This window comes from Cicer arietinum, chloroplast (genome assembly GCF_000331145.2).
Source record: "Cicer arietinum chloroplast, complete genome".
Classification (NCBI taxonomy): domain Eukaryota; kingdom Viridiplantae; phylum Streptophyta; class Magnoliopsida; order Fabales; family Fabaceae; genus Cicer; species Cicer arietinum.
Window position 1 is genome coordinate 67,162 of NC_011163.1, and position 25,339 is coordinate 92,500.

A 25,339-nucleotide genomic window follows, 5' to 3' on the forward strand; every position below is an offset into this window, starting at 1 on the left:
TTTTATTTTTTTATGATATCATTGGCAATCATAAAAAAACAATTCCCTTTTAATATAGCTATTTGTGCAACTATTTTACGATTAAGAAGCAATTGCTTCTTGTACAGATTATACATTAAATTACTATAAATATAGTATACGTTTTTATTTTTCTGGCCAATTATTGCATTTATTCGACTGATCCACAAAGCGCGAAAATCTCTTTTTTTCCTATCTCTATCTCGATCAGACGAAACCAAAGCTTTTATTTTCTGTTGCGCAATAGTTCGAGTTAGTTTTGAATGAGCTCCGCGAAAGCTTGATGTAAATAAACGAATTTTGGTCCTCCGTTTTTGAGCGATAGATCCTCGTTTAATTCTGGTCATTGAATAAATGAGACTTTGATGAATAACTATTTCATTTTTTTCTTTCAGTTATTCTTTTATCCTTCCTAGTCTATTAATAACAAAATGGATTCTTCCAATGTATAAAAGAAAAATTCCAATGGCTTTTGCTACTATAACCTTCCCAACCACGATTTTTTTATTTTTTTCTAAGTATTTAACCTATAAATAATAAATGATATTGATACTAGGTATTCAAAAAAACATAGTCAATTAAATAGAAATAGACAAAAAAATGGTGGGTTCCATCGTTTCTATGATTACTTTTTAAACGGTGAGGTCCTCTCTATACACCGGAGCCATTTCCTTCATTGAATCTTCATTTCATCAATGTTATTGTGAATTTGTACAGTTCACACTTATGGGCTCTACCCATAAAATATCTAGTAATAGGTCTTTCACAACGAAATCTAGCTATACAGTAACGGTATTTAAGTATGAAGATTAGCTGGGTAGTTGACCCTCTTAGTCCGTTCAAAATTTCGGTAGGGCAAAATTTTTCTTTATTTGAAATAGGATTTTTCCCGCTTAATGGATAACTATTTGTTACCAATGGGAAATTTTTTTCATCTTAAATTGCAAATTAAGGTGATTCGGTTTGCACTAATCGAAACCATAAATTTTTTACACAATAGAATTATATATAATTAATAGAATATATTTTTATATTTTAGTCTATGATCTAAACGAGTCGCACATACACCCTAGTACATGTTCCTCGGCGCTGAGGGCATCCCCGAAGAGCGGGAGATTTGGTGACATTTCGGATTGGCTGTCTTGCGTTTCTAATAAGTTGTTTTATAGTTGGCATGGTGAGTCATATACATAATTAGCCGGTTTAGATCAATCCTAACCCGATGATTATGAATTATTTAGATTCGATTAAATCGGGTTAGTAAGACGATTAAATCAGGTTAGTAAGACGATTAAATCCGGTTAGGATCTGGAAGACGATTAAATCAGGTTAGGAAGCAAGCAGGTTAGGAAGACGATTAAATTCAGGTTAGGAAGACGATTAAAAAGAGAAAATTTAATCTCAAATCTTGTAGTTATCAGGAATCCTTTCTGCTCTTTTTTTATTCACAAAGAATCCGCTACCATATCAACAAGTCCGTAGGCTTGAGCTTCTTCTGCTGACATAAAAAGATCCCTTTCCATGTCTTTGGATATCTGCCATGAAGGTTTGCCTGTTCTTTGTGCATAAATATTTGTGATATTTCGGCGCATTTGCAGTAATTCATTCGCTTCCAGCATACATTCTACTGTTTGTCCCTCATAAAAAGAAGTAGCAGGTTGATGGATCATTACCCTGAGAGTATAACATAATAAGTGTTTCTCCAAATCTTGGATTATCAGGTAGGTAAGGGATATAAATAAGAAAAAACAAATAAAATTTAAATTTAAAGCCGTACAGGCAGACATCTTTTTTCTTATTTATATAGCATACGGCTCCATTATAAATATGAAATTGATTTTGACCTTCCATTGAAGAAATATAAAATATACCGGGTATTTCAGACCCAGATCAAAAAATAATCCAATAATCACCTTTCTTTATTTGTTTGAGACTATTTTTAAAAGACTATGATGATTCCGTTGCTTTCTTATTTCGTCTAGTTTTTTATTCAGCAATCCAAAAGTTTCTTTTTTTTTTTATTCTTTCATAAAATATAATATTGTTAAAAGTTTGCTGGCGTGAAAACTGAAAACAAAAAAATTGTGACACTAAAAGAGGGTCCTGATAGATCAGATAAAATCGTAAAAACCCCTTTTTCATACTACTCTTTCGATAGATAATCTAATGGTTTTGAATAAAAAAATTATTTTTGCATATCGAACTCGAAGTGCCATGCTTTTTTTACTTAATATTGGCGTAGGCATAGTCTTCTTTTTTTTTCTACAAATAAGAATCATTGGCGCCAAGCGTGAGGGAATGCTAGACGTTTGGTAATTTCTCCTCCTACCAAAATAAGCGATCCCATTGAAGCGGCTAATCCTACGCATACTGTCTGTACTTCTGCTTCTACAAATTGCATAGTATCAAATATTGCCATTCCAGATATTACCTCTCCGCCCGGAGAATTTATAAACAAATACAAATCTTTGTTCTTGTCCTCTAAACTTAGATATACCATTAGACCAACAAGTTGGTTTGATATTTCACTGTTTACTTCTTGACCTAAAAAAAGTAGTCTTTCTTGAAAAAGTCGATTGTATAAGTCAATCCAAGATGCCTCATCATCTCCAGGAACGAGAAAAGGTACCTTTGGTACACCAAGTGGCATAAAATAGAAAAAGATGAATGAGGCGGACTATCTAACTTGACTTTGGTGTGAGAACGTAAGCAGACAGAAATAAAAAAAATAACACTAAATGAATACGGTAAAGTTTTGACCAATAGGTCGTTCTTGGATATTTCTACATTCACTGATAGAAACACGCATATCCAATAGAAACACTCATATAAAAAAAAGTAACCACTCACCACCATTGCGTATTGTTACTTATCGGATATAGAATAGATCTGCTTCTTTTTGTTCCTACGAATAGAATGTTCCATTGTTACTAAAAAACTAGAACAAATATGAATTCTTTAATCTGAGATAATTTACTAAAAGAGAACGGGCCTGAGTATAGTTTTTTACAGTGCAATAAAGTTACATAGTGTCTATTTTTTGTTGATAAAAGAGGTATTTTCATGGGTTTGCCTTGGTATCGTGTTCATACCGTTGTATTAAATGATCCCGGTCGTTTACTTTCTGTCCATATAATGCATACAGCTCTGGTTGCTGGTTGGGCCGGTTCGATGGCTCTATATGAATTAGCAGTTTTTGATCCTTCTGACCCAGTTCTTGACCCAATGTGGAGACAGGGTATGTTCGTTATACCCTTCATGACTCGTTTAGGAATAACGAATTCATGGGGTGGTTGGAATATCACGGGAGGTACTATAACAAATCCGGGTATTTGGAGTTACGAAGGTGTGGCCGGGGCACATATTGTGTTTTCTGGCTTGTGCTTTTTGGCGGCTATTTGGCATTGGGTCTATTGGGATCTAGAAATCTTTTGTGATGAACGTACTGGAAAACCTTCTTTGGATTTGCCAAAAATATTCGGAATTCATTTATTTCTTGCAGGGGTGGGGTGTTTTGGTTTTGGCGCATTTCATGTAACAGGATTATTTGGTCCTGGAATATGGGTATCCGATCCTTATGGACTAACTGGAAGGGTACAATCCGTAAATCCCGCATGGGGTGTGGATGGTTTTGATCCTTTTGTTCCAGGGGGGATAGCCTCTCATCATATTGCAGCAGGGACATTGGGCATATTAGCGGGCCTTTTCCATCTTAGTGTACGTCCACCTCAACGTTTATACAAAGGGTTGCGTATGGGAAATATTGAAACCGTCCTTTCCAGTAGTATCGCGGCTGTATTTTTTGCAGCTTTTGTTGTTGCTGGAACTATGTGGTATGGTTCAGCAACTACCCCGATTGAATTATTTGGTCCTACTCGTTATCAATGGGATCAGGGATACTTCCAACAAGAAATATATCGAAGAGTTGGTGCTGGGCTAGCCGAAAATCAAAGTTTATCAGAAGCTTGGTCTAAAATTCCCGAAAAATTAGCTTTTTATGATTACATCGGAAATAATCCGGCAAAAGGCGGTTTGTTTAGAGCGGGCTCAATGGACAATGGCGATGGAATAGCCGTTGGTTGGTTAGGACATCCTATTTTTAGGGACAAAGAGGGGCGTGAACTTTTTGTACGTCGTATGCCTACTTTTTTTGAAACATTTCCGGTTGTTTTAGTAGATGGAGACGGAATTGTTAGAGCGGATGTTCCTTTTCGAAGGGCAGAATCGAAGTATAGTGTCGAACAAGTCGGTGTAACTGTTGAATTCTATGGTGGCGAACTCAATGGAGTCAGTTATAGTGATCCTGCTACTGTGAAAAAATATGCTCGACGTGCTCAATTGGGTGAAATTTTTGAATTAGATCGTGCTACTTTAAAATCAGATGGTGTTTTTCGTAGCAGTCCAAGGGGTTGGTTTACTTTTGGACATGTTTCGTTTGCTCTGCTCTTCTTTTTCGGGCACATTTGGCATGGTGCTAGAACCTTGTTCAGAGATGTTTTTGCTGGTATTGATCCAGATTTAGATGCTCAAGTAGAATTTGGAGCATTCCAAAAACTTGGAGATCCAAGTACAAAAAAACCGGTAGTCTCATAGAAAGAACATTCGTTTGTTCCTTTTCGATTCCACTTTTTTGTTATTATTTGAATTGGATATAGGGAACTATATAAATCTTGATTTCAATCATTCCATTTTGTTTTACTTTTGTTCTTTTTTTTCTTTATCTAGGAGATAATCCCCCAAAACAGGTATGGAAGCTATAATTGTAAACCACGATCAAATCTATGGAAGCATTGGTTTATACATTCCTCTTAGTCTCGACTTTAGGAATCATTTTTTTCGCGATCTTTTTTAGAGAACCACCTATAGTTCCAACTAAAAGGATAAAATGATTTTTCATTATCTCAATTGAAGCAAAGAGCCCCCAATATTACGATATTCGGGGCTCATTATTTCAACTAGTCTCCATGTTCTTCGAATGGATCTCTTAGTTGTTGAGAGGGTTGCCCAAAAGCAGTATATAAGGCATACCCAGTAAAACTTACAATTAAACCAGATATAGAGATGGCAATTAGGGTTGCTGTTTCCATTATTATATAATATCGAGATTACAATGGATCTGGATCTATATGGTAAGATCCTTTATTTACAGCGGAATGGTATACAAAGTCAACAGATCTCAATGAAAAAAAAAATAGGATTGATGGCGACACAAACCGTTGAGGGTAGTTCTAGATCTGGTCCAAGACGAACTGTTGTAGGAGATTTATTGAAACCATTGAATTCAGAATATGGTAAAGTCGCTCCGGGGTGGGGAACTACCCCTTTGATGGCTATTGCAATGGCTCTATTTGCGGTATTTCTCTCCATTCTTTTAGAGATTTATAATTCGTCCATTTTACTGGACGGAATTTCTATGAATTAGAGAATTAGATTCACAAGAACTGACTAACTATCTGTTCAATAGAAAGTCAAGTTTAGCATTTAGGTCTTTGATTTTTAGCCCATTCCATTTTGATTTGGTAGTTCGATCGTGAAACTTCTTTGTTTCTGTATTTCCGGAATATGAGTGTGTGACTTGTTATAATTGATCCTATTGATAGTACAGAACTAAAAAGGGATCCGTCATCTTCATCTTATCTTGATAGGGATGGCTTTACCCCGTCAGATATTTATTTAAATATCTGGAGCACGGAATATAGAAAATAAATAGATTCTAAAGTATTAGAACTATGATTCATACTTAATATTTATATTTAGACCTCGCAACCGGACTAAAAAAATTGAAAAATTTAAAGAGTTAGAAGAATTAATTTAGAAAAATAAATGGAACGATTTTTATTCTTTTAAACTGCCGCCGCTTATCTTTATTTTGATCAAAGGAGAAATGTTTCTTTGTATTTTTTTTGGATTATATCTATTCATTGAATAAGTGATGATCCAGGAGTTCTTACTCGGGGAATTTTTGGACTTGGATTAAAGGTTTTTTTTAAATCATCGTGGTTCTGGTATGAATCTGAGGTTTTTCAATTGATTCTATAGGGTCTTAACAAGAAAATTCCTATCAATAATAATAATAAAAATAGTATTACATTACATACACAAATAAAAAAATGAAGTAAATAATAGAATATTCAAGAGGCCTATAAGGATCACGAGAAAAGACAAGTGAGCCGACTTGAGATTTTGGCATTATAAACACAAAGAATAGCTTTCGGATTTCTATTTTTTCTGATCTTCAAAGAAGATTAGAATCATAGTATTAAGTTAAGAAAGTTTTAAACTTTCTATTCTAAATATCAGTTTTCCTAATAAGCAGTATTTGAGTATTTTTGTTTGAGCCGTAGGAGATGAAATTCTCATATACGGTTCTCAGGGGGGTCCTTTGATTTACCTATCTCAATAAAGTCTATGATTGGTTCGAAGAACGTCTTGAGATTCAGGCGATTGCCGATGATATAACTAGTAAATACGTTCCTCCTCATGTCAATATTTTTTATTGTTTAGGAGGGATTACACTTACTTGTTTTTTAGTCCAAGTAGCTACGGGTTTTGCTATGACTTTTTATTATCGTCCGACCGTTACGGAGGCTTTTGCTTCTGTTCAATATATAATGACTGAGGCTAACTTTGGTTGGTTAATCCGATCAGTTCATAGATGGTCCGCAAGTATGATGGTTTTAATGATGATCTTGCACGTATTTCGCGTGTATCTAACAGGTGGTTTTAAAAAACCTCGTGAATTGACTTGGGTTACAGGTGTAGTTTTGGGCGTGTTGACTGCATCCTTCGGTGTAACAGGTTATTCCTTACCTTGGGACCAAATTGGTTATTGGGCAGTAAAAATTGTAACAGGTGTACCCGACGCTATTCCTGTAATAGGATCGTCTGTGGTAGAGTTATTGCGCGGAAGCGCTAGTGTGGGACAATCTACCCTGACCCGTTTTTATAGTTTACATACTTTTGTATTACCGCTTCTTACAGCCGTATTTATGTTAATGCATTTTCCAATGATACGTAAGCAAGGCATTTCTGGTCCTTTATAAAGAATATGAATCATAGAGATTTGTAATCAATCATTTATCATTTTGGGGAGGAGCAATAGTATTTCATTGCTACAAATATGCATTATTAAAAAAAAAATAAGACATGTATTTGGATATTTCCCTTCAACTTAACAAAATAAATTGGATTCTTTATTTGACATACACGAATAGTTGAAAGGAACTCTCCGAAAAAAGAATGGATTATGGGAGTGTGTGACTTGAACTATTGATTGGGCCGTGCAGATATATTACTTTATCTTATCTGCCACATTTTAATTCACAATTTAATGTGTCTTTGTTCCAACCACCGCGCAAATCCCCTACAGAGGGTAGGCCGGTACGCTTGAAGAGAATCTTTTCTATGATCAGACTCGATCATATCCTGCATGAAAAGGCTCCGTAATATCCATTAAAATACGTAATGTGATATAATAAAAATTCTGTCTTATTTATATCACTTAACGTAATAGTATGGAAATGCATTTATTTCCTATGCATTGACTCAATTTATTATACTATCGGAGTGAAACAAGTAGATCTAAAGAAAAACGGGGGTTGTATTCTATTAGTAACAAGTAAATCCTTTCTATCTAAAACATCCCAAAATTTATTTTTGGAGATTTAACAGTCGAAAGGTTTGAGATCCCCCAGAAAGCACTTTTCATTTTGAAAACATACTTGGGTGAAAGGCATTTATTTTAAAATCAGAACTGAATTTTTTGCAATGGATAGTTCTAATTTAGGAAAAAAAGAGAATCCATTCGATTTTATTACATGGAATCTCCATATATGAGGGACTAACATTTAAAATTTTTCTATGGATGCATTAAGTTCGTTTGATTGGTGCTCGAGCCGGATGATGAAAAATTCTCATGTCCGGTTCTTTCGGAGGATGGATCTATAAGAATTCACCTATCCCAATAACAAAAAAACCTGACTTGAACGATCCTGTATTAAGAGCTAAATTGGCTAAAGGGATGGGTCATAATTATTATGGAGAACCCGCATGGCCTAATGATCTTTTATATATTTTTCCAGTAGTAATTCTAGGTACTATTGCCTGTAACGTAGGTTTAGCGGTTCTCGAACCATCAATGATTGGGGAACCCGCAGATCCGTTTGCAACTCCTTTGGAAATATTGCCCGAATGGTATTTTTTTCCCGTATTTCAAATACTTCGTACAGTGCCAAATAAATTATTGGGCGTCCTTTTAATGGTTTCAGTACCCGCGGGATTATTAACAGTCCCCTTTTTGGAGAATGTTAATAAGTTCCAAAACCCATTTCGCCGTCCAGTAGCAACAACCGTCTTTTTGATTGGTACCGCAGTGGCTCTTTGGTTGGGTATTGGAGCAACATTACCTATTGAGAAATCCCTAACTTTAGGTCTTTTTTAATTTTTAAATTTTAAATTTAATGGATTCTATTGTTAAATAAATAACATGTGTATTGTGTATCTAGAGATTAGTCACTTTGAAATGACTAATCTCTAGATACATATATTTCATTTTAGACCTATTCTGAATATATAGATTTGTGCTAAAGATTCAAATTCCATATTTTAAGCTTTCTTTTTATAAAAATGAAAGATGAAAAAAAATAAAATTGATTTCAAATTTATGCAAAATGCTTTTCTATTTGTAAAAGGTTTAATATATTTTTTACATCTTCTACGCGAAAATGTTCAATTTTCATAAGTTCTTCTTGACTCTTATTCAAAAGTTCCAATAATGTATGTATATTGGACTTTTTGAGACAATTATAGATTCTGGGAGGCAATTCTAATTGGTCAATAAAAATGGATTTCAATGCAATTTCTTTTTTATTTTTCCTTAGTTTATCCTTAACGAATCTATCATGAAAAGTAAAAAGAGGTAAAGTAACTTTTTGTTGATTGTTTTCTAAATTCAATTTATCTTCTTCTGCATGTAAAAAAGGAATAAATAAATCAATTAAATTCCGGGAGGCTTCAAAGAGTGCTTCCTTAGGAGTTAAACTTCCATTTGTCCATATTTCCAGAAAGAGTATCTCTTGTTTTTCATTCCCATTCCCATAAGAATGAATACTATGATTTGCATTTCGAACAGGCATGAATACAGCATCTATAGTATAACTTTCATCTTGAATGTTGTTTAGTGTTTTTATACGATATCCCCGATTCCTCTCAAGTTTTAATTCCATACACAAATTAATAGGTTCTGTTAGGTTAGCTATATGTTGTGTATTATCAACAATTTCTACCGAAGGTGGTAAAATGATGTCTTGAGCAGTTACAGATCCAGGACCTTTGAAACAAATAGACGCGTCCCGAGTTCCATACAGATTACTTCTCAATACAATTTCTTTCAAATTCATTAAAATTTCATGTATTGATTCTTGAATACCTACTATGGTAGAATATTCATGTGGTATTTTCTCAGATTTTGCACGTGTGATACATGTTCCCTCTATTTCGCCGAGCAAAATTCTTCGCATTGCAATGCCTATTGTATCTGCTTGGCCTTTCATAAGTGGAGACAGAATAAAGCGTCCATAATAAAGACGCTTACTGTCTACCCTTGATTCAACACACTTCCACTGTAGTGTCCGAGTAGATACTTTTACTTTTTCTCGAATCATCGTAATATATTTTTATCAAACTCTTAAATTAATTGTTTATTTCTCTTGAAATATCTTTCTTTAATGTTTATTTTCAGTTTTACACACGTCTTTTTTTAGGAGCCCTGCATCCATTATGTGGCATAGGGGTTACATCCCGTATAAACCTTAATAGTATACCACTTCTACGAATAGCTCTTAATGCCGCATCTCTTCCGAGACCGGGACCTTTTATTATGACTTCTGCTCGTTGCATGCCTTGATCGACTACTGTTCGAATCGCATTTGCTGCTGCAGTTTGAGCGGCAAACGGGGTCCCCCTTCGTGTACCCTTAAATCCACACGAACCGGCAGAGGACCAAGAAATCACCCGACCCCGTACATCGGTAACAGTCACAATGGTATTGTTGAAACTAGCTTGAACATAAATAACTCCCTTTGGTATTTTACGAGTCTGCTTACGCGAACCAATACGTGCATTTTTACGTGAACCGATTTTTGATATAGATTTTGCCATTTTTTATTATTTAATAAAATTAAAGTCTGAAATATATGGATATATCCATTTCCTGTCAAAAACGGATTCTTTACTATTTTCTAACTAGATTTTCTATATTAATTGTATTCTATAATTCGATTAATATAGATATAGAATTATAGAAATATCAAGCAATAAGCAATAATATTTCTTATAATACTTATAACTATAGAATAGATTCGAATTATAGAATTTAAATTATTCTATTTTTAGAATTTAATATTTAAGAAAATAGAATATTAATTAGATTTTTTTATTTGAATATCCATTTTTTTGTGCATTAGGTACTTTATTTTTAATAGAAAGCCCTTTTTTGTTAAAACATTATCCTTGTCTTTGTTTATGTTTTGGATTGGAACAAATTACGATAATTCGACCTCTCCTGCGGATCAATCTACATTTTTCACAAATTTTACGAACAGAGGCTGCTACTTTCATATTTATGACTCCTTAACTGAATGTTGAATCTATCTATTTATTGGAAGAAAATAGGATTTCCTTATTAACTTAAATTAACTTAAAATTGTGCCCCCTAAAAAACATATTGAAGGTCTAATAAAATTAACTGACTTATACTTCCTTTTTTTACTTTCCCAGTCGTAGACATAAGTACGCCGAATTTTTTTTGAAACATAGTCTATATATTTTCATTCTATTTGTTTAAAGGTGTAACATACCTTCAGAGGTGATTCAGTAATTAAATCTTCATGAATTTTTTTTATTTGTATTCTAGTTAAATCCTCAAAATGACCATTACCATATATAACATAAAACTTCTCCGCCAATTCGTTCTAATCGAGCCTCTCGATCTGTCATTATACCCCTCGAAGTAGAAAGAATTACAATTCCCATTCCTCCTAAAACTCTAGGAATTTTTTGATAGTTAGAATAGATTCGTAGACCAGGTGTACTGATCCTTTTCAAATGTAAAAAATTTTTATATGATCCTTTCCTATTTCTCCGTAGAGTTAAAACTAAAAAGTATTTGTTGCTTTCCCGATGTTTTCTGACGTTTTCAACAAAACCCTCTCGTAAAAGTATTTTCACAATGTTTTCGGTGATATTACTAAGTGGTATTTGAACTGTTTTTTTTCTAGTCATGTCAGCATTGCGTATCAAGGTTAGTATATCAGCTATAGTATCTTTACCCCCGATATTTTATTGCTCCTTACTTTCGATATAATCAACATGCTCCTATTTTTCGATTTTTTTTTTTTATTCAATAATATATCTAATATTGAATATAAGAATATAAGAATACTCGATATATATAGTATTATTCTAATTAGTATAATGTAAATCTATATCGAATATTCTATTCTAAAACTAAAAAAAGATAGAAATAAAATGAACTAATGACCTATTCTAAACTATATAGATAATCTGATATGGAATTCGAATTCCGAATTCTATTTTTTTTTTTTTACAAATAGAATTCGGAATTCGAATTTTTATTTTGAATATATATATATAGATTCCTTTTTCTTTTTTTTCTATCTATTATTATTTTTATTTAGTTTTTTAAATATTTCTTAAATAAATATAATGACTTACTACTACTAATACTTAGTATTAATATATATATTATATACTTCTAATTACTTATAACATAGAATAATCATCACACAAGGTATATATGTTATATTTGATACCTTTATGAATTTATTGCATTCCTATTCAATTCATAAATAATATATCTATATAACAATCTCGTATTATAATACCTCGGGTGCTAATGAAACTATTTTAGTGAAATTTAACTGTCTCAATTCTCGGGCTATTGCACAAAAAATTCGAGTTCCTTTTGGATTTCCTTCTTTATCAATGACAACCGCCGCATTATCATCATACTTTATTATTATCCCGTTACTACGTTTAAGTTCTTTACAAGTACGTACAATTACAGCTCTGATAACTTCAGATCTTTCGAAAGGTGTATTTGGTACTGCTTTTTTTATTACAGCAACAATAATGTCACCAATATAAGCATACCGTCGATTACTAGCTCCTATGATTCGAATACACATCAATTCTCGGGCTCCGCTATTATCGGCTACATTTAAATAGGTTTGAGGTTGAATCATATCATTTTTTTTTATCTTTTAGTCAAAAAGTTGAAGTAAAAAAAATATTCTGTGTTCAAAAAAAAATAAATCGACAATTACCACTTTTTTCATATCTTTCGTTCTAATTATGACTCTCTTCTAAAAGAATGAATTGAGTTCGTATAGGCATTTTGGATGCTGCTAATGAAATAGCCTTTCTAGCGATATTTTCTGCGACCCCTCCCATTTCGTAAAGTATTTTGCCGGGTTTAATGACAGCTACCCAATATTCGGGAGATCCTTTTCCCGAACCCATACGGGTTTCCGTTGGTCTTACTGTAACAGGTTTGTCTGGAAATATACGTATCCATATTTGTCCACCCCGGCGAACATTTCGTGACATTGCGCGCCGCCCCGCTTCTATTTGTCTAGATGTGATCCAAGCGGGCTCAAGTGCCTGAAGAGCATATTTTCCGAAGCAAATTTTATTACCTCGACAGGCTTTTCCTTTCATTCTTCCTCGGTGTTGTTTACGGAATCTGGTTTTTTTGGGGTTATAGTTGATGGTTGTTTGTCAATTCCATCTCTATTACAGAACCGTACATGAGATTTTCACCTCATACGGCTCCTCGCGAATAAATCGATTCAAAAATATTTAATCGATAAAATAATTTTAATAATATACAATACCATACATATGTTTAATAAAAATAAAAAATATAATACAATCGCGGTATTTTTTGATATTTCATAGAATCTATTGATCTATTAGAAATTTGTCTATCTTGCTTTGATATATAACGAAATATGTATTCTTTTAGACCTTTTTTGCTATCCGTATATAACTAGATAATGTTGTTTTGGTATAAGGTTCGAAAGAATATGTATTTGTGTTTTCTTTTTATTATCATATTAGATTAGCAAAAATTTATAAATTCAAAAAAATCCACGTTTTCGCAGGCGAATATTTACTCTTTCATTATCAATTTAAGATGTAATGTAGGGTCAGTCCACAACTCTTGAAAAAACAATGAATTCTTAGTTCCCTTCGCCATCCCATCTAATGAATCATTTCGATTTTTTTATTTTAATATAATCTTAGGTATTCACAGGTTCCGTCGTTCCCATCGCTTTTCGATTTATGGTTAGGTCTGAATTCTATAATGGAGCCTTTCTAATAATATTTTATTAAGATTTTCTTATTTATTTTATTCTTTTTTGTTGAATCAACCTTCTCAGTTTTATTGATTCGCGGCTCTTAATTTGTTTATTATAGGAATCTATTCATCCATATATGGATGAATTTTTAATATTGATGCTTTATTACATTACCTTTTATGAGATGACCCATAGACCTTTACATATTAGAATTCTATATCATTGATATTTTTTTTTCTATCTTTCTTTCACCCCTTCATTTATCTGTATATTCTTATTGCTTTACAACTGATAATAAGATTCTTTTTTATTTCAGTTGCTATAATTATTTGACCATATAGATCTTTCTTTATATTTTCTATTTTGACCGGTTCTTTATATCCAGATAATGGCAAGCGATGAGTAGGTTATTAGTTCTTTAGTAATAAATTCTACGAATTTTTGTAGAAATTTAACCACTCTAAAAAAAAACCAACGAGTCGCACACTAAGCATAGCAATTCCTTCACTATAAAATTATTAATCAAATTTTTTTATTCAATCTTATAAAATTTTTCATTTATTCTTTGGGAATAAGAATGTAGTAAGATAGTCATTTTTTCTTTTACCTAAACACGGAACATTAAACATAAGGAAAAGTTTTCTATTCTTTGTTTAGAAATATCCAAACTTTGATTCCTAATACTCCATAAATAGTTCGAACTGGATAAGAACAATAATCAATTTTAGCTCGAATGGTTTGTAGAGGAACCCTACCTTCTCTGATCCATTCCACACGTGCAATTTCTTTTCCGTCGATACGTCCCGCAATTTGTACTTGAATTCCTTTTGTACCTGCCTGTTCAGCTAATTCAATAGCTTTTTTGATTGCTTTACGAAACGAAATTCTATTCTTTAATTGTCCGGCTATAAATTCTGCAAGAATATTCGGGTCTCTATAAGCATTTGGAATTCTTGTAATTGCAATGTTGATTTTTCGGTTCACACAATTCAATTTTTTTTTCACATTGATCTGTAATTCTTCGATTCTTCGAGGCTTACCCTCTAGTAATAACTTTGGAAGTCCCATATAGATTATGACTTGAATCAGATCGATTCTTTTTTTTATCTTTATTCGTCCAATTCCCTCGACACCAGAGGATATTCTTATCGTTTTTTGTATATAATTCTTGATACAATCTCGTATAATTTTATCTTCTTTTAGATTCTCGGAATAGTTTCTTGGTTGTGCAAACCAAATAGAATCATGACTTTGAGTTGTACCAAGTCTGAAACCAAGCGGATGTATTTTTTGTCCCATAATTCCTCACTAGTCTATATAAAATGATACGTCTTATTTGTCTACTTTTTTTATATAAATATATCTTTATGACTCATTGACTTAGTTAGTTCAAATATATATTGTGACTAGCATTTTCTGCTGCAGAATAAACCAATTCACAAAAAAAATGGAATAAAATACTCAACTCCATAAAGCATAAGTTGTATTATCATAACCCTTTTAATTAAAATAAAAAAAAAAGATTATGAATTACAATTCGCACTTTTTGTTGTGAATAGACACAAATATTTTTTGACCAAAGGGCTATACTTCTGTGTATTGGTCCTTCTTTCTCACAAGGTTCTATTTTCACTAAAAAAGAAAATGAGTTTATTAATTATTAATGATTTTAATTTCAGAATAAAAAAATTATTTAAAAATAATTTGTTTATGATTATTACTTAATTTACGTTAAAATTCATGTTAACGACGAGATTTAGTATCATTTTTCGCATATCCTCGGAAGGTTAAAGTAGGTGAAAATTCTCCTAATTTATGGCCTACCATACGATCTGTTATATAAATAGGTAAATGCTCCCTTCCATTATGGATAGCAATGGTATGCCCAATCATTGTAGGTATAATCGTAGATGCTCTGGACCAAGTTATTATTATTTCTTTTTCTCCTTTTGTGTTAAGCTTATTTATTTTTCTTAATAAATGATTCGCTACAAAAGGATTTTTTTTTAGTGAACGTCCCATAATTAATTATTCCTCTTATAATTTCAAAAAAAATGAATTTTTTCTCTTCTATTTTAAAAAAGAAAATCTCTAAAAAAAAAACAAAATCAAATCAGATAATGTCATAGTATAATGTCATAATAAATCCTTTTTTCTTTTGGAAAGACGAAGAAACATATTCTATTTTATCTACTCTACACTATTTAGTACGGCGACGAAGAATCAAATTATCACTATATTTATTGCTTTTTCTACTTCGTCTTCCAAGTGCAGGATAACCCCAAGGAGTTGAAGGTTTTTTTCTACCAATTGGGGCCCTCCCTTCACCACCCCCATGTGGATGGTCGACAGGGTTCATAACTACTCCTCTTACTACCGGACGCTTACCTAACCAACGTTTCGATCCGGCTTTACCCAACTTTTTCTGGTTTACCTCAACATTCCCTACTTGTCCGACTGTTGCTGAGCAATTTTTGGATATCAAACGGACCTCTCCAGAAGGTAATTTTAATGTTGCCGATTTCCCTTCTTTTGCAATCAGTTTCGCTACAGCACCTGCTGCTCTAGCTAATTGTCCACCCCTTCCGGGTGTTATTTCTATGTTATGTATGGCCGTGCCTAAGGGCATATCGGTTGAAGTAGATTCTTCTTTTTGATCAATCAAAACCCCTTCCCAAACTGTACAAGCTTCTTCCAAAGCATACGGCTTTCTGGATGTAGATGATGATATCTATACAGATGGATCTTATATATATAGATCGTAAAATTATTATATTATATATGATATAACGAAGTACCACATGAGTGGATATATAATATAGGAATCTAAATCTGCCGAATCACTCGTATTATGATCTTCTACATCCTAGGTCTTCCTGTTCCTTCATCTGGCTTATGTTCTTCATTTAGCATTCAGACCGAATGACTCTATGAAATTACGTTGCTACTTACACATAGTACGGGTAACGTAGGAGACATTTCTATTTTTCCCCGGGGGAATCCTTAGAATTACCACTGCTTAGCTTTCAATTTGCCTCTGACCATCAAATGAAATGTGAATAACCCATGTCTTCCCCTCTTAGAAACAAGGACCGCTCCGTGTTCTGTCGGTGTTTGAAACAATTTTGTCTTCTCCATATTACTATATCTCTAGGGTCAGTAATTTTATATGAGAAACTACTGAACTCAATCACTTGCTGCCGTTACTCGTCAGTTTTCTGTTGAAGTCTATCCTGTAGAGATACTCAAATAGGATCAGTGATCGATTTGTAGGTTTCGCCGTAAACCTAATTGGTTACTTCCAATTACGTAAATCAATAGTTCAAACCGCACTCAAAGGTAGGGCATTTCCCTTTTTTATAGGAACTTCTGTACCATAAACAACGGTATCTCCAATTTCAGCCCCCTTGGGGTGTAAAATATACCTTTTCTCACCATCCCCATAGTGTATGAGACAAATGTGTGCATTTCGATTAGGGTCGTATTCTATAGTTACAATTCTACCATATATGTCTTTTTCATTCCGTCGAAAATCAATTTTACGGTATAGACGCTTATGCCCTCCCCCTCTATGCTTTGCAGTAATGATTCCTCTGGCATTACGGCCTGTACTACAATGATGCTGTCCATAAATCAAACGATTTCGTGAAGAAGTTTTGTATAAATGTATCGCCATGCTATTAAGTGTATTTTTATTTAAGTTCTTTTCTTTCTAAGAGGTGGAATAGAATAACCCGGTTGAAGCGTAATGATCATACGTCTGTAATGCATTATATGTCCCGGTCGAACTCTTCTACCCTTTATTGGGAGTCGATGACTATTTATCGCTATTACCTTGACACCAAAGAAGAGTTCGACCCAATGTTTTATTTCTGTCCTAATTGATCCGGATTCGACATTAAAAGTATATTGGTTTTTCCCCAATAACCGAATACTTTTGTCTGTAAATACTGCATATTTTATTCCATTCATAAATATATTTTTTTCCCTATGAGTTCTAGTCTCAATAAGAATACTAGTTTTTTTTACTGTTCATATATTCTAATTTGAATATACCACACCAATTCATTATGTATGGATGATGAGATTCCATTGATACAGAGCCAACCGTTCTTTTTTCTCTGACAAATGGTCAGAACTTCCTTTCGATTCAAATCCTACTAAGCTAAAAGGTCCACTACATATCAAAAATTTTGTAAGTAAATAAATTCTTTATTAGAATATCAAATTAACGGAATTTTTGAAAGAAATTATTTTCTTGTTAAACAAATTATTTATTATAAATATTAGATTAAAAAATGAATGGAATTATTTTATTGAAGTAAATCCATAATTTCTTATATGAAACAAATCAAACAAATTAATTGAAACAAATTCTTTTCGTGTTAAACAAATTCTTTTCGTGTTAAATATTAGATTAAAAAATGAATGGAATTATTTTATTGAAGTAAATCCATAATTTCTTATATGAAACAAATCAAACAAATTAATTGAAACAAATTCTTTTCGTGTCAAACAAATTAATTGAAACAAATTCTTTTCGTGTCAAACAAATTAATTGAAACAAATTCTTTTCGTGTTAAACAAATTATTTGAAACAAATACTTGAAATAAAAAATTTCATATTTTATTATAATAAAATATGAAATTAAAAAAGAAGATGTTTCTTTTATTCTTTTGGGTCGATCGAAAACTAAAGAAATAGTCAACCTAGTCAAGATAATTATCTATTTACAAAATACTGTCTCCATTCTTCCGATTTCATCCGATTGAGGATGTAATAGGGTTACAAAGGGTGAACTTTTGGCAGTTCCAAATAGGATTTTATTCTTGAACAAAAACAAAAAAAATTACTTATTGGAGGCGGGTTTCCATTGGCGTGCATCCAGTAGGAATTGAACCTACGACTTCGCCAATTATGAGTTGGGTGCTTTAACCATTCAGCCATGGATGCTTGGCAGGAATCCTCGTACCTCATGAATAACCAAATTCCAATTGAAGTGAAATACATTGGATAAATCAATATAAATCAATATTAAAAAAAATATATATATATATATATAATATAGGAGGGGGAAATGCAATTACATCAATTTCAATGCTGGGTTTTAGAATTGAGAGAGGTAGTTAGAGAAATCAAGAATTCTCCCTATTTTTTAGATTCGTTGGCTCAATTCAATTCAGCTGTATCTTTCATTCACATTTTTTTCCATCAAGAGAGTTTGATAAAACTATTAGATTTTCGAATTTGGAATATAGTACTTTCACGCAATTCGCAGAGTTCAACAAGTAATCGATATCGATATTTCACCATCAAAAATATAGTACTCTTTCTAGTCGCGATCCTTATATATCGTATTCACAACCGAAAGATGATAGAAAGAAAAAATATCTATTTGACAGAATTTCTTCCTATACCTATGAATTCCATTGGACGCAGTAATGATACATTGGAAGACTCAAAGGATTCTTTCAATATCAATAGGTTGATTGTTCCGCTCCTGTATTTTGCAAAACGAAAAAAGATCTCTGAGAAATCTAGTTTTATTCAAGTAACGGATTCTAGCCAATCTTCCGATGAATTCGGGGATCATATCAATTCCATTAGGAATCCCACAAGAGACAATCCTTCTTTTTTCTCTGATAGATGGTCCGAACTTCATCTGGATTTGAATCCTACTGAGAGATCTACTACAAATCAGAAATTATTTAAAAAAGAAGAAGATGTTTCTTTTGTTCTTTCGAGGCAATCGGAAAATAAAGAAATAGCCAATCTAGTTAAGATAATTATGTATTTACAAAATACTGTCTCCATTCTTCCGATTTCATCCGATTCAAGATGTGATATGGTTGCGAAGGATGAACTTTATAGTTCCGATAATATTTCATTCTTGAACAAAAATCTATTTTTAGGTTTATTTCATCTATTCCATTACCGGAATAGGGGGGGGTACTTGTTACACCACGATTTAAAATCAGAAGAGAGATTTCAAGAAATGGCAAATCTATTCAATCTATCAATAACCCAGCCGGATCTGTTGTATCATAAGGGATTGTCTTTTTCTATTGATTCTTCTGGATTGTATCAAAAACAATTCTTAAATGAGGTATTCAACTCCAAGGATGAATCAAAAAAAAAATCCTTATTGGTTTTACCTCCTCTTTTTTATGAAGAGAATGAATCTTTTTATTCAAGGATCATCAAAAAATGGGGCCAGACATCTTACGGGAATTGTTTGGAAGACCGAAAACCCAAAATAGTGGTATTTACTAAAAACCACATAATACAGTCAGTCAATCAATATGGATTGATCCGAAATCAGAAGAAAAGGTTTGATCCTCTTTTTTATATTTATCGAAGCGAGAGATCCATGAATAGGGATCAAAATTCATATAAATACAAATGGTCCAACGGAAGCAAGAATTTCCAGGAACATTTGGCCCATTTCAGTTCTGAGCAAAATAGCCATTTTCAAGTAGTGTTCGATCGATTCCATATTAATCCATATTCAATTGATTGGTCTAAGGTTTTCGACCAAAAAGATTTGTTTACTTCTTTATTTTGGTCCAAGTTTCTTCCCTTTTTGTCTAACTCACTTCGTTTTTTCTTTGTGAGTTTTGGGAGTATCCCGGTTCATAGGTCCGAGATCCACATCTCTGAATTGAAACGTCCAAATGATCCACTCGGGAATCCATTGTTAGAATCAATAGGTCTTCAAATCGTTCATTTGAAAAAAAAGAAACCCTTCTTTTTGGATGACCATTCTACTTCCCAAAAATCTAAATTATTGATCGATGGAGGAACAATATCACCCTTTTTGTTCAATAAGATACCAAACGGGATGGTTGACTCATTGCATAATAGAAGCAAATCATTGGATTTCAATTTCTCAACGATATCCCACGATCAAGACAATTGGCTGAATCCCGTGAAACCTTTTTATCGAAGTTCATTGATATCTTCTTTTTATAAAGTAAATCGACTTCGATTCTTGAATAATAAATATAACTTCTGTTTCGATTGTAACAAAAGATTCTCTTTTTATGTGGAAAGATCCTGTATCAAGAATTATGATTTTATGTATGAACAATTCCTCAATACTTTGTTCATTCGAAATAAAATATTTTCTTTGTGCAGTGGTAAAAAAAAAGATGTTTTTTTGGAGAAAGATACTATTTCACCAATCGAGTTAGAGGTATCTAAGATATTGATACCTAACAATTTTCCGCAAAATGGTGATGAAGAATATAACTTGTACAAATCTTTCCATTTTCCAACTCGATCTGATCCATTGGTTCGTAGAGCTATTTACTCAATCGAAGACATTTCTGGAATACCTCTAACAGAGGAAGAAATAGTCAATTTTGAAAGAACGTATTGTGAACCTCTTTCTGATAGGAATCTACCTAATTCAGAAGGGAAGAACTTGCATCAGTATCTCAATTTCAATTCAAACATAGGTTTGATTGACATTCCATATTCTGAGAAATATTTACCATCCGAAAAGAGGAAAAAACGCATTCGTCGAAACAAACGCCTTGCGAAAGGATATATGGATAGAGCTTTTCAAAGAAAAAAACAAAGAAAAAAAAGAAAGAGGTCTTTCTCAAAATGGAAACGATTCTACCCATATATAATAGCATGGTTACTTACTTCGACAGGGCACATAAATATAAAATTGATATTTAGAGATGCTTTTTCAGACCTATTGAGGATACTAAATAGAAATCCTAAATTTCTAAAATTGGTATACATTTTTAATGATATTATGTATGAATCTGAGCGAATTCTTCGGGAAAAAGTGCTTCTTTTAAAACGGAATCCTATAAGTGCGATTTCGAGTAAGTGGTTACATAATTATATTCTGGAGTTGTGCGACAAAATTTATCATGTAAATAATGAGTCACCATTCATATCGACACATCTGAGATCGCTAAATATTCAAGAGTTGCAATTTTTAATTCTTTTCTTTCTTCTTATTACTGGATATCTCATCCTGGGACATCTTATTGTTACTTCTCGATTCTCTAGTCAGTTACAGGCAGAGTTTGAACAGGTCAAATCTTTTATGATTCCATCCTACATGATTGAGTTACGAAAACTTTTGGATACGTATCCTCCATCCGAACTGAATTCGTTCGGGTTAAAAGATATCTTTCTAGTTGCTCTGGAAGGATTAGGAAGTTTTCTAAAAGAAATACGAGCTTCTTATTCTGGCGGTAACATGCTAAGTGGTGGCGATCCGGCTTATGGGGTTAAATCTGTACGTTCGAAGAAGAAATATTTTAATATCATCGATCTCATAAGTATTATACCAAATCCCATGAATCGAATCGCTTTTTTGAGAAATACGAGACATTTAAGTCATACAAGTAAAATGATCTATTCCGTGATAAGAAAAAGAAAAAACGTGAATAGTGATTGGCTTGATGATAAAATAGAATCCTGGATCTTGAACAGTGATTTCATTGCTGATAAAGAAAGAGAATTCTTGGTTCAGTTCTCTACCTTAACGACAGAAAAAAGGATTGATCAAATTTTATTGAGTCTGACTCATAGTGATCATTTATCAAAGAATAACTCTGGTTATCAAATGATTGAGCAACCGGGAACAATTTACTTACGAAATTTAATTGACATTCATAAAAAGGATCTAATGAATTATGAGTTTAATACATCCTGCTTAGCAGAAAGACGGATATTCCTTGCTCATTATCAGACAATCGCTTATTCAGAAACCCAGCCTGGGCCTAGTTGTTTAGATTTCCCATCTCAGGGGAAACCCTTTTCGCTCCGCTTAGACCTATCCCCTTCTAGGGGTGTTTTAGTGATAGGTTCGATAGGAACTGGACGGTCCTATTTGATCAAATATCTAGCGACAAACTCCTATGTTCCTTTCTTTACAATATTTATAAACAAGTTCCTGGATAACTATCCTAAGGGTTTCACTATTGATCCTGATGAGGAGAGTGCTTTTGATGATAGAGAGGGTACCATTTATAGTCTTTTACCTAGTAATGAGGGTAGTTGCTATAATTACGATAGGAATGATAGTGACGATATCGACCGTAACTTTGATAGACAGTTGAAGTTTCTAAGTATGAAGCATCCAATATCTAGGGATATGAGGCCGGAACTAGACCTATTTTATCTCACCCTTCAATTCGAATTAGCAAAGGCACTGTCTCCTTGCATAATTTGGATTCCAAACATTCATGATCTGGATAGGAAGGAGTCGAATGACTTATCTCTCGGTTTATTAGTGAACTATCTCTCCGGGGATTCTGAAACATGTTCTACTAGAAATAATCTTGTTATTGCTTCGACTCATATTCCCCAAAAAGTAGATCCCGCTCTAATAGCTACGAATAAATTGAATACATGCATTAAGATACGAAGGCTTCTTAGTCCACAACAAAGAAAGAACTTTTTCACTCTTTCATATACTAGGGGATTTCACTTGGAAAAGAAAATGTTCCACACTAATGGATTCGGGTCCATAACTCTGAGTTCTAATCTACGAGATCTTGTAGCACTTACCAATGAGGCCCTAACAATTAGTATTATACAAAAGAAATCGATTATAGACACTAATATAATTCGATCTGCTCTTCATAGACAAACTTGGGATTTTAGATCTAAGATAAGATCGATTCAGGATCATGGGATTCTTTTCTATCAGATAGGAAGGGCTGTTTCACAAAATTTACTTTTAAGTAATTGCTCCCTAGATCCTATATCGATCTATATCAAGAAGAAATCATGTCAGGGGGGGGATTCTTATTTGTACAGATTCTACTTCGAACTTGGAACAAGCATGAAGAAATTAACGATACTTCTATATCTTTTGAGTTGTTCTGCTGGATCCGTCGCTCAAGACCTTTGGTCTCTACCCGGACCTAATGAAAAAAACGGGATCACTTCTTATAGACTCATTGAGAATGATTCTGATCTAATTCATGGCCTATTAGAAGTAGAAAGCGCTCTGCTGGAATCCTCACCGAAAGAAAGTCCGTTTGATAATGATCGAGTGATATCCCTTCTTCGGCCCAAACCAAGAAACCCATTAAATATGATTCAAAATGGATTTCGTTCTATCCGTGATGAGAGATTTCTCTATGAAAAATATGAATCGGGTTTTGAAGAAGGGGAAGGAGTCCTCGACCCGGGACCTCTAGAGGCGGATTTATTCAATCACATAGTTTGGGCTCCTAGACTATGGCGCCCTTGGGATTTTATATTTGATTGTAGCGAAAGGTCCAATGAATTGGGATTTCCCTATTGGGAAAGGTCATTTCGGGACAAGCAGATGATTTATGATGAAGAGGATGAGCTTCAAGAAAATGATTCAGAGGTCTTGCAGGATGTAACCATGCAGTACCAGACACGAGATAGATCTTCCAAAGAACGGGGCGTTTTTAGAATAAGCAAATTCATTTGGGACCCGGTGGATCCACTATTTTTGCTATTCCAAGATGATCCCTCTGTCTCTGTGTTTTCACATCGAGAATTCTTTGCAGATGAAGAGATATCAAGGATACTTTTGACTTCACAAACCAAAAAAATTTATTGGAAATATCTAAATAAACGCTGGTTTAGGAAAAATACGCCAGAAAAGTATTTCGAATTGTTGATTGATCGCCAGAGATGGCTTAGAACCAATAGTTCATTATCAAATCGATTTTTACGTTCTAATATTCTATCCGAGAGTTATCAATATTTATCAAATCTATTCCTATCTAACAGAACCCTATTGGATCAAATCACAAAGACATTGTTGAAAAAAAGATGGCTTTTCCCAGACGAAATGGCTGTTACTATCTGTTCCAATAACGAATCATCGGTTTAAGTGAATAACTAAAAAAAATAGAGACTTTCTTTCTATTCATTTCAAGTCGATATGGAGTATCTTTCAATTGAAAGATACCCCATATCGATAATACACATTGCTGTTGACCAAGCCTAACTCTAATTGTTTTCTTGTGAAGCAAACAAAGAGATCCACGGGATGGTTTGTCCTATTCCGATATTCATCACTAATTAAGTAAAGAATTTTCTTTGTTTTCGGATAGGTCATGAAAGGAGAAGGAAGGTTGGCATGCCAACAGGCATCTATTATGGAATTACGAGAATAGAGTACCCCTTTTTTGAAATGTTGTGTGCGAACGTCATTGGATTGGTAAGTCGTCAATCCCCAAAATAGAATAAGGAATGTACTTTATCCCCGTTGGTTTACGGAGGGAGAGAGGTTTCTCTTGTATCCCTGTGTGATTCCTATTGAATCATATATTCGGGGCGGGTGCCGGTTGGACGATTTCAAAATGGATTCTCCATTCATTCGACAAAGACGATCAACAAAATTTGGCGATCTGCTGGCGAACTTATTACAATTCAATACGAGATCTCCATATTATGCCTTGAAGAGGACTCGAACCTCCACGCTGTTTAGCACGAGATTTTGAGTCTCGGGTGTCTACCATTTCACCACCAAGGCATCTTCAAAGTTTATTATATTCCATAAATATGATATCTATCTAGTCTTATGTATGTAATATATGATAAAGGTGGAGTTTTTGAGTATTTTTTTTGATTGTCATGTCATATAGGCCCGAGTCGGACATTCAATTAGTTCGATTTGAATTATCTGAGAAATACATACCTTATATATATTCTATCAAAAAAATGGACAATAAAACAAACCTATTTATCGATTCAATAGAAACCAAAAGGGTTCATATAGGGTCCGAAATAATAATAGATATGTAAAAAACATATGACTATTCCTACTCCTAAATGGAATGAACTTATAATCATGGAATCGATTCGATCGTCAGATTATAAGTTCATAACCTTAGCGCATTCCCATTTTGGATGGAACAGATCTATTAATTCTTTAATTCCAGTTAGTAAGATAAGAGTTGAATTAAGAAAAAAATTC

The 25,339-nt window shown here is 33.3% G+C and overlaps 20 protein-coding genes and 2 non-coding genes across 22 annotated transcripts. All coding sequences in view use genetic code 11, as the record gives it.

Annotated features, from left to right (window-relative positions):
* Window positions 1-2: 2 nt before the first annotated feature.
* rpl20 (ribosomal protein L20) lies at window positions 3-365 on the reverse strand. The gene has a single exon. It carries the CDS (start codon window positions 363-365, stop codon window positions 3-5), a length of 363 nt encoding a protein of 120 aa, YP_002149756.1.
* A 715-nt stretch (window positions 366-1,080) lies between these two features.
* On the reverse strand, window positions 1,081-1,194 carry rps12 (ribosomal protein S12; one part of a trans-spliced gene, as the record gives it). Coding sequence (YP_002149714.1) covers window positions 1,081-1,194 — 114 coding nt within the window.
* A 269-nt stretch (window positions 1,195-1,463) lies between these two features.
* On the reverse strand, window positions 1,464-2,668 carry clpP (ATP-dependent Clp protease proteolytic subunit). Its single transcript has 2 exons — window positions 2,306-2,668; window positions 1,464-1,694 (listed from the first exon to the last, which is right to left on the reverse strand). The coding sequence occupies exons 1-2, from the start codon at window positions 2,666-2,668 to the stop codon at window positions 1,464-1,466; spliced, it is 594 nt and encodes a 197-aa protein (YP_002149757.1).
* Window positions 2,669-3,081: 413 nt separating this feature from the next.
* Window positions 3,082-4,611, forward strand: psbB (photosystem II 47 kDa protein). The gene has a single exon. It carries the CDS (start codon window positions 3,082-3,084, stop codon window positions 4,609-4,611), a length of 1,530 nt encoding a protein of 509 aa, YP_002149758.1.
* Window positions 4,612-4,799: 188 nt separating this feature from the next.
* On the forward strand, window positions 4,800-4,907 carry psbT (photosystem II protein T). Its single transcript has one exon. It carries the CDS (start codon window positions 4,800-4,802, stop codon window positions 4,905-4,907), a length of 108 nt encoding a protein of 35 aa, YP_002149759.1.
* A 66-nt stretch (window positions 4,908-4,973) lies between these two features.
* On the reverse strand, window positions 4,974-5,105 carry psbN (photosystem II protein N). The gene has a single exon. The coding sequence runs from the start codon at window positions 5,103-5,105 to the stop codon at window positions 4,974-4,976; it is 132 nt and encodes a 43-aa protein (YP_002149760.1).
* A 113-nt stretch (window positions 5,106-5,218) lies between these two features.
* Window positions 5,219-5,440, forward strand: psbH (photosystem II protein H). The gene has a single exon. The coding sequence runs from the start codon at window positions 5,219-5,221 to the stop codon at window positions 5,438-5,440; it is 222 nt and encodes a 73-aa protein (YP_002149761.1).
* A 140-nt stretch (window positions 5,441-5,580) lies between these two features.
* Window positions 5,581-7,061, forward strand: petB (cytochrome b6). Its single transcript has 2 exons — window positions 5,581-5,586; window positions 6,420-7,061. The coding sequence occupies exons 1-2, from the start codon at window positions 5,581-5,583 to the stop codon at window positions 7,059-7,061; spliced, it is 648 nt and encodes a 215-aa protein (YP_002149762.1).
* A 203-nt stretch (window positions 7,062-7,264) lies between these two features.
* On the forward strand, window positions 7,265-8,458 carry petD (cytochrome b6/f complex subunit IV). Its single transcript has 2 exons — window positions 7,265-7,272; window positions 7,984-8,458. The coding sequence occupies exons 1-2, from the start codon at window positions 7,265-7,267 to the stop codon at window positions 8,456-8,458; spliced, it is 483 nt and encodes a 160-aa protein (YP_002149763.1).
* Window positions 8,459-8,678: 220 nt separating this feature from the next.
* Window positions 8,679-9,680, reverse strand: rpoA (RNA polymerase alpha subunit). Its single transcript has one exon. The coding sequence runs from the start codon at window positions 9,678-9,680 to the stop codon at window positions 8,679-8,681; it is 1,002 nt and encodes a 333-aa protein (YP_002149764.1).
* A 79-nt stretch (window positions 9,681-9,759) lies between these two features.
* rps11 (ribosomal protein S11) lies at window positions 9,760-10,176 on the reverse strand. Its single transcript has one exon. The coding sequence runs from the start codon at window positions 10,174-10,176 to the stop codon at window positions 9,760-9,762; it is 417 nt and encodes a 138-aa protein (YP_002149765.1).
* A 345-nt stretch (window positions 10,177-10,521) lies between these two features.
* On the reverse strand, window positions 10,522-10,635 carry rpl36 (ribosomal protein L36). Its single transcript has one exon. It carries the CDS (start codon window positions 10,633-10,635, stop codon window positions 10,522-10,524), a length of 114 nt encoding a protein of 37 aa, YP_002149766.1.
* Window positions 10,636-10,950: 315 nt separating this feature from the next.
* rps8 (ribosomal protein S8) lies at window positions 10,951-11,349 on the reverse strand. The gene is given in 1 exon segment: window positions 10,951-11,349. A coding segment is annotated over 1 exon segment (399 nt).
* A 563-nt stretch (window positions 11,350-11,912) lies between these two features.
* Window positions 11,913-12,281, reverse strand: rpl14 (ribosomal protein L14). Its single transcript has one exon. The coding sequence runs from the start codon at window positions 12,279-12,281 to the stop codon at window positions 11,913-11,915; it is 369 nt and encodes a 122-aa protein (YP_002149768.1).
* A 103-nt stretch (window positions 12,282-12,384) lies between these two features.
* Window positions 12,385-13,894, reverse strand: rpl16 (ribosomal protein L16). Its single transcript has 2 exons — window positions 13,886-13,894; window positions 12,385-12,795 (listed from the first exon to the last, which is right to left on the reverse strand). Exons 1-2 carry the CDS (start codon window positions 13,892-13,894, stop codon window positions 12,385-12,387), a joined length of 420 nt encoding a protein of 139 aa, YP_002149769.1.
* Window positions 13,895-14,042: 148 nt separating this feature from the next.
* rps3 (ribosomal protein S3) lies at window positions 14,043-14,699 on the reverse strand. The gene has a single exon. It carries the CDS (start codon window positions 14,697-14,699, stop codon window positions 14,043-14,045), a length of 657 nt encoding a protein of 218 aa, YP_002149770.1.
* Window positions 14,700-15,143: 444 nt separating this feature from the next.
* On the reverse strand, window positions 15,144-15,422 carry rps19 (ribosomal protein S19). The gene has a single exon. It carries the CDS (start codon window positions 15,420-15,422, stop codon window positions 15,144-15,146), a length of 279 nt encoding a protein of 92 aa, YP_002149771.1.
* Window positions 15,423-15,600: 178 nt separating this feature from the next.
* On the reverse strand, window positions 15,601-17,076 carry rpl2 (ribosomal protein L2). Its single transcript has 2 exons — window positions 16,734-17,076; window positions 15,601-16,034 (listed from the first exon to the last, which is right to left on the reverse strand). The coding sequence occupies exons 1-2, from the start codon at window positions 17,074-17,076 to the stop codon at window positions 15,601-15,603; spliced, it is 777 nt and encodes a 258-aa protein (YP_002149772.1).
* Window positions 17,077-17,096: 20 nt separating this feature from the next.
* On the reverse strand, window positions 17,097-17,372 carry rpl23 (ribosomal protein L23). Its single transcript has one exon. It carries the CDS (start codon window positions 17,370-17,372, stop codon window positions 17,097-17,099), a length of 276 nt encoding a protein of 91 aa, YP_002149773.1.
* Window positions 17,373-18,280: 908 nt separating this feature from the next.
* trnI-CAU lies at window positions 18,281-18,354 on the reverse strand. Its single transcript has one exon. It is a non-coding gene; the product is annotated as a tRNA-Ile (tRNA).
* Window positions 18,355-18,478: 124 nt separating this feature from the next.
* On the forward strand, window positions 18,479-24,250 carry ycf2 (hypothetical chloroplast RF21). Its single transcript has one exon. It carries the CDS (start codon window positions 18,479-18,481, stop codon window positions 24,248-24,250), a length of 5,772 nt encoding a protein of 1,923 aa, YP_002149774.1.
* Window positions 24,251-24,814: 564 nt separating this feature from the next.
* trnL-CAA lies at window positions 24,815-24,895 on the reverse strand. The gene has a single exon. It is a non-coding gene; the product is annotated as a tRNA-Leu (tRNA).
* Window positions 24,896-25,339: the final 444 nt, after the last annotated feature.